A 21,700-nucleotide genomic window follows, 5' to 3' on the forward strand; every position below is an offset into this window, starting at 1 on the left:
ATATATGTATATATACGAAGATCAAGGATCGCGAAAACATATTTTATATCTCTTGACATAATTGTCTTTTTTTTTTTTTGTTTCTAAATTCGTCTATTTTTTTTCTCGAATTTCACGTTCTCGGATCAACCGTTGGTCATTTTATTATATTATTTTATCATTGATAATGTGTGTGTGTGTGTGTATATATATATACACGCGCCAGTGATCACTTTGCGGCCTTCCATTATGTAATTTTTCTTTCTTTATTTTTGTTTTCCTCATATTTGTTTGTTTTTTTTTTTCCTTTTTTGTCAGGGTTCGCAAATATTTTTTTTTTTTTTTTTTATTCTGCTCTTTTCGCCAACATCGTGGGAGCGGTATAAAATATAAAAATTTTTCACGCCACGTGCCGCAAGCGACTCGGGATTTGAAACTCAAGGATGAAGCGACGCGCGGGAGACCGTTGGATATTTAAAAAACCACCGTATATTCTTACATAACTAACCTGCAAGTTTTACATACGTATCTGTGTTGGTATATTTATCTTGTATAACGAACGCCTGTGTATATTCAAAAATTTAGCTGTTGCGTTGCATTATTTCGAATCGAAATTCCGGACGGTACGATTTTTATAATTTTCTTTTCCCTTTATCTTCCGTCATATCTGCTCTTGTTTCAGACAGGTTTTCTCAAATTTTTTTGCCTCAATCATTTATTCGTTTATTTTTTCTTCCCTTGTCAAATCCGAATCTTGTCCGGATATTATATTCGCATGTATCTTATTTTTATCAGCTGCGTAATGGCTAAGCATATCGGGCACGGTCTTTTCTAAGATTCTTCATCGGAACGTAATTATTTACTCGGCGAAATTTAATGAAATTTGATCCCCCTCTCCCTCCTTCCCCCTCCGCCCCATTTTTTTTTTCTCGTTCCAAAGCAGTAAATATAATACACCGACGATGATCTTACTTATAATTCTGCGACTTGTACGCATGTATATATACATACCGGGAGAATCTCTTGAAACTTGAAAACGAACCGCGCGTGCGCCGAATGATCAAATCTCATTGGTCGGCGAAACGTTCCCGCGGCGATATTCTTGTCCGCGACGCAGGCGGGCCAACCTACGCAAAATGTCTGCGTTTGAATTTTCAAAGAGCGTAAGCGTCGAGTTCCGACCGTTCTTCGAAGAATCGACTTTCCGCCCCGACGACAAATGCTTCCGAAACCTTTCCGAGTCGCCGTCTCGATTGTTCGAGATCCTAACCTCGAAAATTCGTAGGAACCGCGTCGCCGGCGGAAAGAGTTTGACGGCTGAAAACTCGGGTTGGCCAGCCTGCGCGAAGAGCCGATAAAACTCGCGCGTGCGCGGTTCGTTTTCAACTTTCAAGAGATTCTCCCGGTATGTAATAATATTACATTCGCATATATTATATGCGAAGAAGCCGGAACTCATCGCTCCAGTAATCGTTGATATCGAAATCACGTTTCTCGATTGTTCTCCTCTTCGATCGCTGTACAGTAAAGAAGTAATCTTTTGTTAAACCATAAAAAAAAAAAAAAAAAAAAATGGCAAATCGGCACCAACAGCCCTTACGGTTCCTCTTCAAACAGAGTTGTCGAACCGGGTTTGAGCAAACTTCGGTCTGTTAGATCGATAGGTGGTGACCAGAGGCAGCTGCCGCGGCGGCAAAGTTGTCTCGCTCTCTGCTCGCACCCCTGCATGGCGTGAGTGCGTGTGCCGTTTTCGGGGAGGCCTCCGACGAGAGTCGTAGGTGAAGGTGGTCTCACATGCCGCGATGGGGTGGAGTGGGGGGGGGGGCGCATATGCCGAGTACCGGGGGGCAATACAAAGCACAGATGGTCGACAGGGTCTCTCTCTCTCTCTCTTATCGGACCTCTGACAAATAATTGGCCCTTTGTCGTTCGTTACGCGGTCGTATCGTCGCGGGATTAATATTACACCTTTCCGAAAATAGTCAAATTTCGTACGCGATCGTTTTTTTTTTTTTTAAACATTTGTTGATAAGATTTCAAAGATCATACCCGTTTTACTTCGTATATATATATATATATATATATTTTTTCTCATATTACATTTGCGAATCTACGATTTGGTGTTAATGCATTTTTTTTTTTTTTTTTTTTTGACGATTTTACCAATTTACGCGACTCTGAAACAAATTTCGTTGTAGATTTTAGTGACGAAAAGATTAAAAAAAAAAAAAATTGAGAATTTCGTGCTCGATAGGTAGAATAAAATTTCGAGGAAAAAAAAAACAACAATTTCATCGAACGATAGTTTTCGTCTTCGTTTGTATTCGTTCTTTATACAGTGCCTGATTAGTTAATTGTCATCGAACCATATTATTAGAATTGATTCTTGACCGTGGTGAAAAGGGTCTTCCATAGTTTGTTAATTATTCTCTTTAACGAAGAAAGGAACCGCATTCGACCGATTTTATGAAAATCGTTCTTTACTAAAACAAAAACAAAAAAATATATATGTATAATCCAGTCATCGCATCGACATATTTCCCAGCTAACAAAAATTGATTGAAAGGGGTAAACGCCCGAGGCTGTTCGTCGTTTCGATCCGGCCAAAACGCCACGTGCGTCCGAGATTCTGGGGATACATATATACATACATACATATACATATATATACATATGTATATAAGTTTGATGACTGCGTCGGTCTTTTCGTCTTTTTTTTCGATTTATTATCATTATTATCATTAACATTGCGCTTTTATTTTTTAACATTTATTTCTCCCACATACTTTTATTACACTCCGCAGAGAATATAAACCTGCCGAGATTGGAATTTCCTCTCTACGCAAATTAGCATATGCCGAATATATATATATATATATATTCTTACTTTCGTTTTTTTCAATGGAACGTTTCGACGGTTACCAGTTTAAAAATTTATAACGTACAATATTGAGTATATATATGTATATATGTATGTATGTATGTATGTACGATACCACGTTATATGTTTAATATTATGTATATACTCGGCAACAGCTGGTCGTTTCGTTATATTATACATTTTATATGGGTATATATTACACAGCGACGTGGTTTAAATAAATCCTGGTCAAATAGACTCTTGCCTCTCAACTATACGCCGCATACATATATATATATATATGTATAATATGTATGTATATATACGTAAGTATACTATATACCTATATATGTGTACAACCACGTGTTCTTTCCGGGACCATAAAACTCGACCAATGTCTACTATATATGCATGTACACACATGCGTCTGTATTGCAGAGCGAGAATGGCCGTTATATATGTTGACACGAGCTTCGGTGCCAGATAATATAACACACCGTCGCAATTCCTTGCTATGATTAATCACGTACTCAAATTGGTCGGAATTTTTACTTTTTATTTTTATTTTTTTTATCACCCATTTATATAAGAAATACTTGCGGCTTACATTATACTTATAATACACGTGTATATATTGTATTGTATGTGTTTTCTACGTACGTTCAAAAATATTTGTTATACCGTTTTATGAAAAAAGTTATAAATAAATAAATAAATAAATAAATAAATAAATAAATAAATAAATGACAAAATAAGACCCAAGTTCTTGCACGAATTAATGTTTACACAAGTAATAAATCACGTTAACACGGATCGGTCACGGTTTTGATTACGAAAATAATATTTTCATAACGTACCAATCGCATATTATAATTAATTAATGCCGTGTTAATTACTATTACTTTATCTAACCGCATAGTGGAACACTAGGTCACCCGCTCTATTTTTTATAAAGATCCGTTCTAGGCTACGTGTTAAACCACCATTTCTAGCCGATATGCAATCTTTATTTTCAACGTTCACCGTTCACACCGAACATAATAATTATTACACAACGTAAGAAAATAGCGCGGTTACGTTTCCGTAGAGATTGTTTTGAAAATTATACATTGAAAACAACTCGCAATCGTGTTCCAAAATATTGGAAGACGATGGCATATATATATATATATATATATTAGGGTGGTCCTTATTCAGGGTGTTGACGAATTTTTGCCAGACCATCCCCCAAATCAACTTCAAATAATTCGAAAACAATCGCCTAATTTTTTCAGATTTTTACATCGAATCTAAGATAGTCCGAATTGTGATCGAAGTTTCTTATGGAAATTAACACGGGTGAAACTTTTTTTTCTCAGTACATATTTTATTGCAAGAGTAATGATGTTCCAAATAATCTGTAACCGCGAAGTTTTGGTGAGAATTAGTGCTACTGTCTGGGAAAAAATACACATCGTCGTACGAGGCAATCTAGACGAATTGCACAACCTCGAAACCTGACTTTTCTTTTATTTAGAGGAAGTGCAATTCGTCCAGATTGCCTCGTACGACGATGTGTATTTTTTTTCCATACAGCATCGCTTGTGCCGACTAAAACCTCGCGGTTACAGATTTTTTGGAACATTATTACTTTCGCGATAAAATATATGGTGCGAAATAAAGTTTTTCTCACGTCACTTCCATAAGAAGCTTCGATCACAACGCGGGCTATCTCAGACTTGCTGTAAGAATCTGAAAAAATTTGGCGACTCTTTTCAAATGATTTGAAATTGATTTCAGTGATGGAGCGGTAAAAATTCGTCAACACCCTAAACAAGGACCACCCTAATATATATACATATAAATAAAAACAACAAAAAAAAAAAAAAAAATCGAAACTCCGCTCGCAACTTTCGTTTCCGGGCAGCTTGTCGTAATCTTGAAAATCATCTCAATTTCTCCCGCTGTGACTTTAAGGGACAGGATACGCGTCACGGTTGGCTAGATATCCTTCCTGCTTTCCGTCCAGGCTCATCCTTACAACCACCGAGACCTGGACTTGGTGACTTTCCTTGCTCCCTTTTTCTTCCTCCTCCCCCTCCTTCTTCTTATTCTTCCGTCTTGTATTCCGGTCGTATAATTCCTTCGATATTCACCGGCGTGTGCTGAACCTGAGAGACCACATCCTGGAGTTACAATTTTTACCCCGTTGGACGATGAACGTAGGAGTGCAGGCACTAATTAATTTCCTGTCAACTAACCGCAATTTTCATTTCCTCGACGGCGAATTATCCTACCGAAGGATACCTTTTCAAGATTTCGATCACTTTGTAGTTACTCGAAGCGCGACAAAAAAAACCTACCATTACCTTTTCTTTTCTTTTCTTTTCTTTCTTTTTTTTTTTTTTCTCTTTCGACTCTTCGTTCACCTTACGACAAACCGTTTCCTTCTTTCCAACTCGCTCGAACGCAATCTGATCTCGTCAACTTACTTCCGGCCATCGTCCGGTCAACCCGCGAGACCACCTTGAATGAAAAGGAAGAGGAAGGAGAAATTTGTTTCGTTTCGAAACCGCGTTACACAATTTCTCGTTTCCTACTCGCGACGAGAAAGGAACGGAAGTTATTAAAATCCCGATGTTTTAAACCGGAAAAATAAAGAAAAAATAATCGACGATCACGCAGGCAGCCTTGATTTTTAACGTTATCGTCGTATTTCTCACCCTCGAAATTTCACGTTTCGTTGCGTCTCGTCTCGTCTCGTCTCTGGCACCGGAAATTCGGCGTTCGATTTCCGAATTTTGCCCGTATACCCGATGGCTTTACACTCGATATCATCCAACGGCGATGAATGGATGACCGAATTACCCCGAGCCTATGGAAATCCGAAACTCGAGTTCACCGATTCGACGAAGCTTCTCGCGTATGCGGGTCGACGTTTTTTACCTATTGAAAATTTCCTTCCCAGCCGCTTCCTCTTCCTCTTTTCGAATCGTCGAAGGTTTGAGTCGGTTGATACATTCGTCCGATATTCAACTAAATGTTGTATTAGTCCTTAATAGTACTTAATTCAACAAAATACTTTTCACAAATTAATACAGAATTGAATCGAACCTTTTTAACGATCATGCCGACTGTCAATTTGTTCAGGATAACACGTCGCGAGTTCATTCCAATAATGTGAATTTTTCATCAAATAAACGCGTGATCGACACGACTAAAAATTGAGTAAATCATTTTGGCAAACCAACCGAATCGAAATTGTCGAATCGAAGTCATCTTAGTTGGATTGAAATAGGTAAACGGACTGAAACAAAATCTATTTTGTCGATCCGAGCATTCCTTTCCCTACTTTTATTTTCACATAATTATACGCGATAGCGAAGTAGGATTTCCCCGAATCTCGTCTATCCGTATTATCGCTACGCGCATCAACGTCCTGGGAATGAAGAAGTCCGATAGTTCCCTGCTGCGGAATTCCGGCGTAGCCTATGCAACCCGGAGATAGACGGAACTTGACCCCGCGGCGTTGTTAATCAGTGTAAAAACTGTAACCAAATATCCGTCGTGACGATGCTGTAAGATTGGAGCGATTCTCTCCTCTCTAATTTGCGCCGCATGATTTTACAACGAATCTTAATATTCTCGATCTAAAACCGGGGATGAAAACATTTTTAACTCGTAGATATAAAAATTTATACCACACGGCATTGTGTATAATTGAAACCTGATCGTAAAAATTTTCAATATCTAATCATTTTTCTTTTTTTTTTTTTTTTTCATTTCTTCTCCTTTTTTCGTGAAGTTGATTTCCGGAAGTATAGAAGCAGTTTTACGTTACTTCAAACTTGTACGTGATTTCCGTTCCCAAACTTGACTCACGCGTGCCGTCCGTGTTTTACTGTTCGAAAAAGGAATGAGAAAAAATAAATACATTATTTAAAGAAAAGAAAAAAAAAAAAAAGCAACAAACGAGACGGAAAAAAATTGTTTGTGCAATCTTATCACGTTTTCAACGCGCTCCTAAATGTATGTATGTATGTATACATGTAATCGAAATATAAACCGGAAGTCAGTCTCGTTGTTATATATATTGTATCGTAGAAGGTTTGTTTCTAATTTTTTTCACCCCGCACTACATGTAAAGTTACAAAATTATTCATCTCTCACATTATTCTCCCAGCTCCTTTTTGCAACATTTCGTTTTCTTTCCTCTTTCTAATTAATTATTATACACTAAGAGAAATTTTTATTTCCGGTTACCGATCGGTCCTTGACTATTTTCATTTTTTAACACAATTGAAAAATATGGTTCTATGGAAATTTTTCTCAGTTTATGATCCGAGACGAACAAGGAACTTGTCGAAACGCTCAAAGTCTCTCGCCGTCCGAACCTTCGGACCGATCTTTACGACCTAAAGGTGAGGATCGCCTCTCTCCTCTCAGGGATAAACCGAGAGGGCGATAATCTCGATCCTTGAAGCGTTGCTGTTGCAGTAAACGTGGAGTGTCAACGAATATCTACGTGTGTTCGTACTTCGTGTGTGTGTGTGTGTGTGTGTGTGTGCGTCTCCATTCATCGCCAGCCAGTTTGTCCCGAGCCATTCACTTTACGCCGTCCGGTCATGAATTGTGTATAATAATTATATGCAGCTCACTTTCTTTGCCACTATTTTTATGCCTTTGCGACGCGACGGGATCCGATGCGATATATCTCGGAGATTTTCTCTCTACTTCGTTCTTTACTAATGAACCGACAAGACGTATTTTTCGTCTCGATCTTCTGGTAACTAATAAGAAAATTTCTCCAATTTTACAACCCACCGAAGGAGCTTTTATCAGAATCATAAGTACTTTGAGACCAACGGAATGGAAAGAAAGAATTCCATTGGTTTGGATCTTTTTATCCATCCATCCTCGTCTTGTTTAAAGTTTTTTTTTTTTTTTTTTATCTCATCTTCAACTCTCTCCTTGACTTCTTACCGGCGGAATGAAATTTTTGTATATTACCAGAGTGTTTTTATAACACGCGAGCGTGTTGTGTGTGCTCAAGATTATTTCTCCTCCTCCTCCTCCTCCTCCTCGTCTGTCCTGCGAGAGAAGAAGGGAGTCTGGAGGAGTGTCGTCGTCGTTGTCACCAAGCAGCTCGTTCCTTGATACCACGCGTGCTCTTTGCTCAGAAGGCATTTTACCACCAGGCTTTATTATATCTAACGCTACTCCCCCATACCGGATGTCAACCCATTGGCGCCACCACCGCCAGCTACTCAAATGTCCCGTAAAGTGTAATATCTCGCTTTTATACTCGACGGGACGATTACTCAAGCCGTTCGATATGCTGCCGCAGACGCCCCCTAGAAGTTGAAGAAACACGCGCGAGTTTAACTACCTAATTATGAGAAAGAAAACCATCCGATATATCCAAGTGTCTTTGTACCAACGTCATTTTCTCTATCGCTGATTCTTTTCTTTTCTCTCTGTCGTCCTTTCGTTGGGCGAAGAACGTGCGTTTAATAATGTACCGCGTTTCGCTTGTCGCCAAACGCGAGAGACCAAAGATGAGAGGATCTCGATCTTTAAATTGAATGAAGAAAAAAGGAAGGAACGGGGAGAGACGAGAATTAAAAGGCAACGACTCATTCAACGGCTGTTCCTCTCCGCGGATGGATGAACCATCGTGTTGTGGTGGCTGCATACTCGCGCACTGGCAGTATGGACACCATGAATTATTCACGACGAGACACACTCTTAGTGCATTCCCAAACGTGCATGTATGTATACCTAGAACAAGATTTAATGGGACGAGCGATGAGGAGGAGAGAAAACGGTGGCGATGATCGCGACATGAAGAACAGGATCTATCTGGAACCATGCGTGGTTTCGATCACATCTGTACCCGTGATACGATGATATTAGCAGCGCAGATCTCTTTGCCTGTTGATTATTTCTATCATTTCTTGGTTTACATCGCGATCTTGTTCGAGATCAAATTTTTTCACCACGAATGTACGACCAGTTGCTAAAGCTCTTTCAATTTTTAATTACCTTTCAGATCCCGTTCTGGTTACGGTTCGAGCAGCGGTGACGAATCGGAAGGCGAGTACGGATCCTCGTCCCTGAATCCGGCAAACTCGTTGAATTCGAATTCGGGGACAAACACCGCACAACAGGGGCCAGGAAAACACATAAACAAAGGACGTTGGACCAAAGAAGAGGTGAGAAGAATCGGTGGTTGATGGAAGATGTTCATCTCGTTTGTTTTTACCGTTTATTCATATACCGTGTAAGAAACGAATTTACTTTTCTTTGGGAAAACTGAAAAATGAGAAGGGAATGAAAAATCAAAATGAGAAGAAAAAGAAAAAAAAAATGGGCCTGATGAAAGAAACAAGGGGGCAAATTAGGGCCCCGACAAAGAGGAGGAAAAAGGGCTGATTCACCCTGAGTTATATAATAGCGCGTGATGGTTACGTACGGGCAGATGTAACCTATAACAGATGCGTCTGGGTATAGGTGAGAGTTTGTGCACGTGGGGTGCAGTGCCCGTACCTACGGCTATCTCTATACCTGTATATTCGTTTATGGGATATTTTCCCATGGGAAAGGTTACAAAGGTTGATCACACGTACTCATATGCGTGCATGCCTCATATTGTGTATATTTACGGTCAAATGGGTGTCGTGAATCGATCTTTTTTTGTCCATTTCTTTATTCGGCAAAGAAAAGCGCAGAATCAATTCTTCTGTGTCAGGCTCATTGACCCTCGAAAAATTTTATACGTAAAATTCATATTCAATGGAAGACTGATTTTCATTTGAATCGTTCATATTTTTCATGTCCGCATTTTCCTTTCGGTTCAAATTACACCCTCATTTGATTTCAATCATTTTTCCATCAAATGTACAGATTTCTCGGTGAAAACTGAGGATAAAGTTCCTTTGCGAAATTGTTGAGAAACTTACGGTTCTCGAGTTACGGGACTAATAAGGTCGGCCAATCAGAGCTCGCGTAGAGGTAAGGCCCTTAGTGACGTCAGATGCGTCTCGGCGCGGCGATTGGCCGCTTGGGTGATTTTCTCGTAACTCGAGAATCGTCGATCGCTCAAAGTTCGCGCAAAGGAACTTTCGCCTCGATTTTTCTCGAGGAATTCTTTCAATGTATAATCTTTCATCTCGGTTGAAATATTGAAATTTGGCTTTCGTTTTCGCAGGACGCGCTTCTGAAGCAACTTGTCGGCACTACGGAAAAACTCGGATCAGGATTACGTTGGGACGCGGTTGCCGCTCATTTTCCGGACCGAAGTGACGTCCAGTGTCAGCAGAGATGGGTCAAGGTTGTGAACCCGGAGCTGGTGAAAGGGCCCTGGACGAAAGAGGTATAGATTTTTTTTCTCCGTAGAATAACAATTTCGTGTACTGTTTCCGAGAACCGGAACAGACCTGAGTTTCGCGCTGTCTGGGTCGAGTTAAACCCCGCCGTGGGTTTAAAAGGGCCCGAAAACTGTACGAGGAAACGTCTGCGTCGTCGTATAACATTACCAGGGCCTTAACCTGGCCTGCGGGCCCACGCAGGGTTCGGGCCCAACCCAAGAACGCGCTGTAATGCATTCCTTCAAGGCTGGCCCCGGGGCCCGACTGCCGTAAGGCTCTTTGAGCAGGGCTAAATCCCAAAGAAGAACAGGTTTCGCTCGGTCCCTTTGAAATCTTTTCCCGCGCGCGGGATTTTTCGGCCCTAATCAACCGGCGATGATCTCAAACGTATACACAAACGCACATGACGACCACGGTTCCAGATCTCGGGACGATCTTATCTGGTTCCCGTTCTTCTCGTGAAACTCATTTTAATTACTTCGTTTGCAGATCGCTTTCGGTGTTTTGGAAAAATGATGGTATGCGTTCAACACCTTCACCTGGTCGAATATTAGGCGGAAAAAAAATTAGAACAGTGGATCAGAGGACGAGAATATCGCGCAGGCACTCGCCGATCTATAACGGAAAACGAAACCCGGTGTTGTTTGGGCCTTACGACCTTGGCCGATAGGTATTATGCCCAGTGTGTTGTGGCTATGGTTCCCACGCGGCATTCCGATAGCCAGTGGCGCCGATGCCGCGCAGCCCAGCGCAGGCGCTTGATCCTCGTTAATCGACCTTCACGCAAGTCGGAAACCCTGCAGCGCATCCATCAATTATCCCCACACTGGATACAATACGCTGTTTTAGTACTAATGTATATTCAAATTCGTGAAATATATTATGTAAACCGGAGATTTGTGCTGTAAAGATTTTCAATTAAGCAGAGTATAAAATGAAAAAGGAAAAAAAAACACATATTAATGATAAAGGTAGTTAAAAATTTGAAATCTCGCATCACAAGACGCCAGCTAGCGGGAGAAAATATAACCCTCTTTACGTGTACATATTTAATTACGAAACTGGTTTCTCATCGTAAATTTCACCGGATGCACCGTGTCAAAGTAATAAAGTATAAGCTCGAAAACTCGCCACGAGGTTCTTCGTGTCTTGGTACTAGGATAATTAACCTAAACTAATCAGCTGTCAGCGATTCGCGCCGCCATATCGCCCTAGCTACGGCTAGACTTTGGTTACCAACAGCGGAGTCGAAAAATTCCCTAGGAATTCCCGCGTTTTTTCAAAAGCTGGGTAAAAATTGGTACTCAGAGAGAGATACGAAGTGAGATAAAGAGAGGCTTAGAAAAAAGGAGTCCTTAACTCAGGTCCCCGTAAGGAGATTCAGGTTCTTTGTTACCGCCCCGCGGATGTTCGTTCGCGGGCAAGCAGAAGGAGTAGAATCTCTGAGGCGACGACGACGACGACGAAGAGGAGCTAGCAGCGAGCGTCCCGCGGGTGCGGCTGCAGGAGGACGCGCCGACCGACGAGATGTTATGCACTTTCAAGTGCCAATGCACTCTGCACGTCGTCGGCGCTGCATCCAAGGGCAGCTATGAGAGACTCTCGGTGCACATCGCGCGGTGTTGCTGGGGCCTCAGGGTCGCATGCCGCATTCACTGGGCCAACCGCGAGATAGAAGAAGGGACCCGACGGCCGTCCCGCAGACCATCAACGTGGCAATAATAAACCGCCACTTGTCCAACCGCGAATATACATACACACACATATATATATATATAATGTATGCATGTCTCCTTCTCTCTCTTTCTTCGCTCCCGGCTCGCCGAACAGGAAAGGCCCAATTCTTTATCTCCGGTCGACCCGCAAACTTCAACACCGTAGCTATTAATAAATTTTAACACTCACAGTAGATATCGGGAGCAAAAATTATTCTATTTATTCATGTTTATTTCTTAATTTTCGATTGTCTGATTTATATCATCGCGATTGGCGGTATTGTGCGGGAACTGTAGACGTTCCCCCTGACTTTCTCACGCGATAAGGAGACCCATACGCGTATACCAAGCGCGAAATTTTATCGAAACTCTCGTACATATTTAAAAATAAAAAAGTCCCTTGCACACAGTACCGCCGGTACAATCATGCGACTTTTGCATCTTATGTAATGATCCCGCATATATGTACATATATACTGAGTTTGATGCTGCGCGCTATTTGTGGGTGGAAAGGTTCCAGGAAAAAAGGGTCGGCTAACCGCAGCTTATCACGGTATCGCGCACACGCTTGCAATCAGAAAACTTACGTACATACACACATGGAAATACTTATTCATATCTCTCTGTGAGTATGTACGCTCATGTACGGATGTATGTTCATAAGGGGCACGTACCGCATGGAACGATTTCCGGTCCGAAGGAATGATTTTTAAACGCGGGGGGATCTCCCGCTAATGCCTCAGCTCTCTTTCTCTCTCTCTCTCTCTCTCTCTCTCTCTCTCTCTCTCTCTCTCTATCGGTCTCTGCCGCGCCAGGCATTAAACTCTTCATTTTTTATACGCGTATAGCCGCGTATAAGCCGAGCCTCGGGTCCCACCAGTTGGTGGCCTCGAAAAGAACGAATTATTCAACAACAATCCGTTCTTCTTAGAAACGGGGCCAACTAGGCTTGTCTTTTATTTTTTCATTCCTTTTTTTTTTTTTTTTCTTTCTCCCTTTTTCGCGATCCGCGATCACGGCCGAGGTCGATTATGATATCACCTACTTATTCGAGTACCTAATTATAATATAATTTAGGGTAAATGTTAAAATAGCGTTAGCCAATTTTTAGATTGTATAATCCACTATACGAAAGGTGTTTCCGTCTACTTAACAGTTTCACCAATTTCACTCGTCTAAATTACTCTACTCGGTATTTACAGGAGGATGAAAAAGTCGTCGAGCTGGTCGAGAGGTACGGACCGAAAAAGTGGACGCTGATAGCGAGGCACCTGAAAGGTCGCATCGGCAAACAGTGTCGCGAAAGATGGCACAATCACCTGAATCCTGGTATAAAGAAAACCGCATGGACCGAGGCCGAGGACCGTGTAATTGTCGATGCTCACCGCAGGTACGGTAACCAGTGGGCGAAAATCGCGAAGCTCCTCCCTGGACGGACGGATAACGCGATTAAAAATCACTGGAACAGTACCATGAGACGGAAATACGAGGCCGAGGACGGAAAGGTCTCGTCGTCAAGAGGCAAGTTTCATTCCTCTTTTAAACCCTCGAAGAAATTCATCAAATTCTTCAGAATCAGTCAAGTTTTATCGACATCTATCGGTCTTGTTGGATGACGCGCACTCAGTTTTTTTTTTTTTTTTTTACACAATTTCATTGAAGCTCGTTATACTTGTTTCAATCTTTTCATACTATTCCTCGACTTATTCTGTGGCTCACCGAGATAGCGTGTCTCCGGTTGATCAGCGGTGTTATGTTGCGTGAATCGCGGTCGGTAGTTATAATAAGTACCAACCCGTTCGCTTATCTATCGTGTAAGTACAACAAGACACCGCTTATTCTAAGAGACAATCCTCTGTCGGCGAACGAGTGACCTCATGGGCTTGTTTTGGAGCGCTTAAACCAATTGACGCCCTTAATCAACCACCCAGACGCTTGCGAAGAGAGAGAAGCCAATGCGACAAACGTTCAAAGCGTTTATTGCCGCGGGGAAATTTATATTTCTTTTTTCCCCAACTCTTTACTTGAGAGAAGATTTTTTTTTACTTCAATATTTTTATACGACTACACTTTTGGTCGACCGTTGTTTGATTTTTTTCATTTATACCCACTACAGGTAGAGGGAGAAGAAAAAACTCGGATAATCTGGGGAGCGCGAAGAAGGAAACTGTCAATGTTCAGGATGAAAATTCGGCCCAGGGCCTATTGGCGAACTCGGCTTCTACGAGCGGAGATAGCAGTTCGACTTTAACCGCCGTCAACACTTCCCAAAGCTTGGATATCGATCCGCTGGATTGGGCGCGAGCTTGGGAACAACAACAGCAACAATTCCAACGGCTCCATCATCATCAGCAACAAAACAACGAACGCATCGGCTCCGAGAGCCAGCTAAACTCTCCACCTAGAAACTCCGCTTCCGGAGGAAAACCCGACGTTTCACCACTGTCGAAGTGAGTTTCGCCAAGGAAATTAAATTATCCGTAAATTTGAACGCGAAAAGGCATGTATTGTATATTAGATAGAAACTGAGATCAGTTTTGTCAAGCGTTGATTTTCAATCCGTTCAATTCAGACACGACGACTACACTTTCGCAGTCTATCCATAGTTAATTACAATTACGCACTGTAGCAATAATTGGCAAACCGACGACTGCAAATATTTGTTCCTGGAAGTTTTTCCTTCTGTTATATTGTTTTATTTTTTTCCCCCAAGTCTCCCGCACCACTCATGCGAATCCGCGAATGAGCGCCGTGGATCTGAGGATGATTCGGTTGTTATTTTTGTTCACTTTTTCTGGCGATCTGCAAGAGGGAGAACTTACATCGTATATCCTATACATACCTATGTGTATATATGTGTATTATGTTCTTACTTTACTTATTGTTACGTCCTTTTTTTCGTTTCTCTCACCTCGCAGGTATTTCGACCTGGAGATCCTTTCGGATGTGGCAAGTTCGAGGACGTCTGATATCCGTTTGATGCCGATGCCTGACCTTGAGGAAATGGCAGCTCCTGACAAAGAAAAGTCTAGTCCACCACCGATATTGAGAAGAAGACGAGTCGCTGCTACGGCGGCAGCTCCAGCTGCAACTTGCAGCGGTAGCAATAGCGGCAGTACGGTTGCACCGGCGACAAGCACCTTGGCGAACACGGCACCGACGATGAACGTCGCTCAGAAAATCGATACACCCGATAGCGCCAATCAGCACGACTATCTTCTCGGGCATCAACATCATGTTGGAACCGTGCCGACTACGCCGATCAAGCAACTCCCCTTCAGCCCCTCGCAATTTCTCAATATTCCCAGCCCTGAGGCTTCTTGGCCAAGAGCCAGCACGCCCAAGGGAAGCCCCGGACCCTTGACCACTCCTCAGCCAAGCGGGCTTAGGAGAAGTCAGACAGGTGAGTTATGGAAAAACTTTCTGTCTCGGTTAGTTGCTTCTTCCAGATACAAAAGTACTGAGTAGTCGTTGGTAGACTGTCAAAGTTTGTTTTTTCTTTTTCTGTAGAGTTCTACTGAATACAAACTCGTTCATGTATACGTCACGAATCTACCGTTGCCTGTTAATATCACGTTACACAATTGTGTCTAAATGTTCATTTGCTTAGGCGGTAGCATGCCGAGGACGCCAACGCCGTTTAAGGATGCATGGGCAGAGCTGGTGCGTCGTGATGGTCCAACGACGCAATTACCAGCAACGCCAAGTCGCCTGGATGCACTTACGGAAATAATAAAGCAGGAGACAGACCGAGAGAGTTTGGCCAGCACGAGTATTCTTCAGGATTCCGGTTACTGCACCGGACGAAGACGAGGGAAAGAAAATAGCGCCCCGGGTGGAAAAAGGGCGCGGAAAGCTCTCTGCCAAGCTTGGGCGAACTCTCACGACAACGGCGACATGAGTTTTGCCGTTGAGACTCCTGTGCGTAAAAAATTAGATTGGTTTTAAATACCTAATTTACTAGAATTTTGTTTATTACTTAATTTTTACGTCTATCTATTTTGCAGAGCAAAAGCCTGGACACCTCCGTTCTGTTTTCACCCGCGTCGATGGCCCTGGATGACAGTTTTCTAGCTACTGGACCAAGCCCATCAAAGGTAGAGCAGCACTGCACGTCCGTTCATCAACTCCAAAACCAAAACCAAAACCAAAACCAAAACCAAAACCAGAATCCAACCCAAAGCCAACAGCCAGCTCTGTCCTGGTTTTATACGCGTTCCCTTCCCCTTTAGACACGCTAGCCGGCCTCTAATTATTATTTTATTTCTTCTTTCTTTCCTGTATGATATTTCCTGCTATATCTTACTATATCTTACTATTTAACTTTTCTCTTCGTTTTTTCTCTCGGTTCTAATTGAAATAATGTAATTCCTCAGTACAGGTTTCATTGTTTTCCCTTTTCTTTCAATGATTATTCTCCCTCTTGAAACGCGTCAATGCGTTTGAAAAAGTATAATGAGAATTATGTCTATTGTAATAATGATAATTAACACGAAAACTAAACAACGAACAAAATGTGCTATAAAAGTTCTTCTACCAAAAAAAAATAGCACAAAAACAAAAAGAAAATTATATTAATTTATTAACACCGCGAAAGTTAAATTATTTTTTTCGATTATGTTTATTTAACAATGCTTTGACCGCGTCAACTATATATATATATATATATACATATTCTATATATATATATATATATATTTATATACGTATATACCCTAATTTATTCTGATAGTAAACGAATATATTCTCATAATTTTATGAATGATTATTTATTCATCCAATGCCTTATAACAAATTAATTTATTAGTTTCATAAAAAACATTCCCTTGCTTTTTTTTTTTTTTGTATTCTATATTTTTCCTCGAATTTCTTTCCTCATGTGTATTCATTAATAACTTATGTATACTCGGGTCCAAGACGCGAACTTGTACTTAAATTATCAATTAAAATTACTAATAATATATACACTATACCGTATAATTTAAAAAAAAGTAACTAACTCATCTGACATTTTTTTTAAGTTTTTAAAAAATTTTCTTCTATTTCGATCATTACGATTTATCCACGAAGTTAACGTATATTCTTGTTGTTTTATTATTGTTTAATTAAGTATTCAATATACATAATGTATAGTTTTGGATAGATTAAAAGTCCATACATAGTAATCAAAGATTAGATATTATTATAAACTTGAAGTTGTTTTTTTTACGGTCTGTTCAAATCAATACAGACCGACACTCATGTTAGATTTTTTTTTTGCATCTTTTTTTTTTAGCTAACTTTTTATTTGATTTGTTTTCACCTTCGAGTTATTACCGTGTTCTTAGTTTTCCAAACCCCGTCTTCGAAGACCAAGACTTTAAGACAGGGTTGGATATACATATATATACGTATACGATTGTTCTTAAAAATTTTAATGCATTTTTTATTTATTATTTTTCGCAAACTTCAATCGCGTTGCATATTGATTGATTGGGTTGCCGCATGTCCGCACTAACCACAGTACAATTATTATTCCTCCCTCCTCCCTCACAGGCCTGGCCTAGCGTACCAAAGTACCTCATCCTTTCCCCCCTGCTGTCCTCTAAGACCTCGATAAGCAACCCAAAGATTATTTGGATAAAAGAGCGAACACAAATTTCCTGGGAATTGCCCGCCGCCATGTCCTCGCCCTCGCTTTCATGTAAGAAGTAATACAGAGACCTAGTCAAGCTTTGAGTCAAAGGTATTCGATGAAGCAAAAGAAAAGATATTCTTAAAAAGAGATGAATCAATCGAATTGATGATAATAATAATAATAATAATGATAATAATAATGATAATACTAATAATAATAAATAAGGAAGCAAGTGATTGACTGAAGTCAAACTCAGAAACAGTAACGAGTATAAAATAAAACCCCTGCAGTCTCTTCGTAGCTACCTACGCATTGTTCTTTTCTTTTTTTTCTTTGTTTTACTATTACTGTGTGTATTTCTTAACTACCGGCTGTAGCTAGTGTGTCTATCCTTTCCAGACATCCCACGACTTTACATCCGTACATCGGAGAACCAATGCGAAACGCGCTATCCTCTTCGAAGCTATTGACAGCTCGTGCAGTTTTAGCAGCCCCCTACTAGTGCGACCGTTTAAACGTGCCAAGGTAAGTCACCTCTAGAATTTATTCAACTATTCGTTTTTTTTCCTCATATTTTAAAATTCTTTCAAATTCTCCTTTAATCAGTATTTGCGTACATGTTATTTAAATCTTATCAATTTACAGCTGGAAATTCAATGGACAACTGTGGCATGCGGTCAGACGCAAGATCAAATAGAAATGACCAAAGCAGCTCGTCGTTTTCTGAATAACAATGGATCATTTGCTCTGCGCCCCCGTTCACTCAACTTTTGATACAATTTTGCTGCAACTTGATTGAATTCTGTGTTATACTTACATATAGCTATCGGAATCGTAAAATATTTATACACAACAAGCAATGCATCAAATTGATAATAATATTAATCCTAATGATAGAAATAATGATAAAAGTAATGATAGTAATAACAAAATCAACAACAACAACATCAATAATAACAATAGTAATAGGAGTAGTAATAATAACAATAATAATAATAATAGTAATAATAATAATAATATATTGTACGAAGCGAAAATTTAGTTAAGTCTTTTCATTAAATCCATATTAGTATAAGTATAACGGAGGAGAGGGCGCGTAGAGCAGATTACCGATATCCTTTTGTTTCTTTTTATGTTTTAAGTTTTTTTTTTTTTTTTTCAATTTTTCATCATTTCCGATGGTTTGATTCAATGCCATAAATGTTGAACTGATGACTTAAGTGATTATGAGAATTTATCTTTTGTCATTTTTTTTCAAGTTGACAGTGGGTTCTTTATTACCTAGTGTATGTACAACATGGCTTGGAACACCTCGACGCTAGTTAGTTTCGTTTTATTTTTCAGACAATTCTTGGTATGTCAATATCGTTTTACATTATTCTCTATTCAGAGTCATAATAAACGATTACGTTTGCTTTTGCCATTGGAAATGTTTTTATGGTCGAATAATTCCTGAGAAATAAAATGAAACTAAGAAAAACGAGAAATAAATTCGTAACATCCCATTTCAGTATGCAAGCAATGCAATTGATGATAAAAAATTAGAAAAGATTGGATCGAACGTGAGGGGTAAGTCGATATATCACTGAAATGATATGAACTGAAAACCTACAAATTTATGAATGCAGTAAAATATTTCCTTTCGTTCATTTCCAATACTTTTCGAAATGTTTGACCTATGAAACTCATGGCAAAATAAGGTTTTTTTAACCCAACCGCTTTCGTTATCCCTGAATTTTCACTGGTATCGCGCAGGTTTTACTTTTGATCTCTGACAGCTGCATCGACTCGTCGCTCCACCAATAGTCATTTCTGGCATTAATCGCGTTTATTAGTGATAAAATGTATAATAGATGTATGAAACCGAAGTCTTAGATTATTTGAATTTACGTTACAATAAATTGAGAATGAAATTTTCCTTAAGGGTGTAAATATTGTTTCCCTAGGGAGTGAAAAGCTTTTGGTTGATTTACGTTAATTACACATATTGATATGTAATCTAACTCTGTAATGTCGAAAACTTTTGCGTATACAGCCATATTAATTATTGTATAGTTGAATTATTGGTACAAAGGCCTAAAAAAAAAAATAACGGAAGAGTATTATTTATATAGGTATTTATAGTACTTGAGCAGCTCATTTTTGATTTGCAAAACATTGAGAAAAAAATTTATAATAGCATTTAGTCGTGACTAGAGCTTGAATATTATAAGATTTGTTGTAACGAGATTAACAATAAATGATTAACCAGGCTATAATTCAGTCGTAGTTAACTGTACGACATTCCTCAGTAATCACAATGATGGAATTGTACCCAACAAAGTGATGCTATCTTTTAGTGGAATATACTATAGATGAAGTATATATTTGTGGTACGTCTTTACGCTCGAGGAAAGAAATCGATTTGGCGCAGTCCCAATACGCTGCGAGCAACGGATCAAGAGTTACGGGTAAAAAACCAGAACCCGTGTTTTTCACATTTTTCAGCTGGTCATCTTTTCGTCGTCATTTCTCTCCTGTTGGTCCCACGCTCTTTTCGCTGCGTTTTCTGAGTTCCTGGGGGTCCAATTGGTCGGGAAAGGGTCATACAAATCAATTCTCAGATGGAAAATTTTTCGGTCAAAAAAAAAGGAAGGTTAACCCCTTTGTATTTTTGGCGAAAATTTTCGCGATTTTGAAAAGTGCTCGAATAAATTCTTTGATGCACTATTCCGACGTAATTTTGCGAGAGAAATCGATTGGGCGCAGTCCCAATACGCTGCGAGCAACGGATCAAGAGTTACAGGCAAAAAACCAGAACCCGTGTTTTTCACATTTTTCAGCTGGTCATCTTTTCGTCGTCATTTCTCTCCTGTTGGTCCCACGCTCTTTTCGCTGCGTTTTCTGAGTTCCTGGGGGTCCAAATGGTCGGGAAAGGGTCATACAAATCAATTCTGAGATGGAAAATTTTTCGGTCAAAAAAAAAGGAAGGTTAACCCCTTTGCATTTTTGGCGAAAATTTTCGCGATTTTGAAAAGTGCTGGAATAGATTCTTTGATGCACTATTCCGACGTAATTTTGCGAGAGAAATCGATTGGGCGCAGTCCCAATACGCTGCGAGCAACGGATCAAGAGTTACAGGCAAAAAACCAGAACCCGTGTTTTTCACATTTTTCAGCTGGTCATCTTTTCGTCGTCATTTCTCTCCTGTTGGTCCCACGCTCTTTTCGCTGCGTTTTCTGAGTTCCTGGGGGTCCAAATGGTCGGGAAAGGGTCATACAAATCAATTCTGAGATGGAAAATTTTTCGGTCAAAAAAAAAGGAAGGTTAACCCCTTTGTATTTTTGGCGAAAATTTTCGAGATTTTGAAAAGTGCTGGAATAGATTCTTTGATGCACTATTCCGACGTAATTTTGCGAGAGAAATCGATTGGGCGCAGTCCCAATACGCTGCGAGCAACGGATCAAGAGTTACAGGCAAAAAACCAGAACCCGTGTTTTTCACATTTTTCAGCTGGTCATTTTTCGTCGTCATTCCTCTCCTGTTGGTCCCACGCTCTTTTCGCTGCGTTTTCTGAGTTCCTGGGGGTCCAATTGGTCGGGAAAGGGTCATACAAATCAATTCTGAGATGGAAAATTTTTCGGTCAAAAAAAAAGGAAGGTTAACCCCTTTGTATTTTTGGCGAAAATTTTCGAGATTTTGAAAAGTGCTGGAATAAATTCTTTGATGCACTATTCCGACGTAATTTTGCGAGAGAAATCGATTGGGCGCAGTCCCAATACGCTGCGAGCAACGGATCAAGAGTTACAGGCAAAAAACCGGAACCCGTGTTTTTCACATTTTTCAGCTGGTCATCTTTTCGTCGTCATTTCTCTCCTGTTGGTCCCACGCTCTTTTCGCTGCGTTTCCTGAGTTCCTGGGGGTCCAATTGGTCGGGAAAGGGTCATACAAATCAATTCTGAGATGGAAAATTTTTCGGTCAAAAAAAAAGGAAGGTTAACCCCTTTGTATTTTTGGCGAAAATTTTCGCGATTTTGAAAAGTGCTGCAATAAATTCTTTGATGCACTAATCCGACGTAATTTTGCGAGAGAAATCGATTGGGTGCTGTCCCAATACGCTGCGAGCAACGGATCAAGAGTTACGGGCAAAAAACCAGAACCCGTGTTTTTCACATTTTTCAGCTGGTCATTTTTCGTCGTC

At 40.2% G+C, this 21,700-nt stretch overlaps 1 protein-coding gene across 3 annotated transcripts in view; it reads left to right on the plus strand.

The window, feature by feature from the left end:
- Nucleotides 1-19,667, plus strand: part of LOC107228011 (transcriptional activator Myb) — a 45,312-nt gene extending 25,645 nt beyond the window's left edge. For all 3 annotated transcript variants that reach the window (XM_046739776.1, XM_046739778.1, XM_046739777.1), the window contains 9 exons: nt 8,871-9,033; nt 10,029-10,193; nt 13,106-13,424; nt 14,020-14,353; nt 14,822-15,306; nt 15,514-15,824; nt 15,911-16,000; nt 17,920-18,045; nt 18,166-19,667. In XM_046739776.1, coding sequence (XP_046595732.1) covers nt 8,871-9,033; nt 10,029-10,193; nt 13,106-13,424; nt 14,020-14,353; nt 14,822-15,306; nt 15,514-15,824; nt 15,911-16,000; nt 17,920-18,045; nt 18,166-18,294 — 2,122 coding nt within the window. In that variant the 3' untranslated portion in view covers nt 18,295-19,667. The remainder of the gene's footprint in view (nt 1-8,870; nt 9,034-10,028; nt 10,194-13,105; nt 13,425-14,019; nt 14,354-14,821; nt 15,307-15,513; nt 15,825-15,910; nt 16,001-17,919; nt 18,046-18,165) is intronic.
- Nucleotides 19,668-21,700: the final 2,033 nt, after the last annotated feature.

The sequence above is a fragment of the Neodiprion lecontei genome, chromosome 5 (assembly GCF_021901455.1).
Source record: "Neodiprion lecontei isolate iyNeoLeco1 chromosome 5, iyNeoLeco1.1, whole genome shotgun sequence".
Classification (NCBI taxonomy): Eukaryota; Metazoa; Arthropoda; class Insecta; order Hymenoptera; family Diprionidae; genus Neodiprion; species Neodiprion lecontei.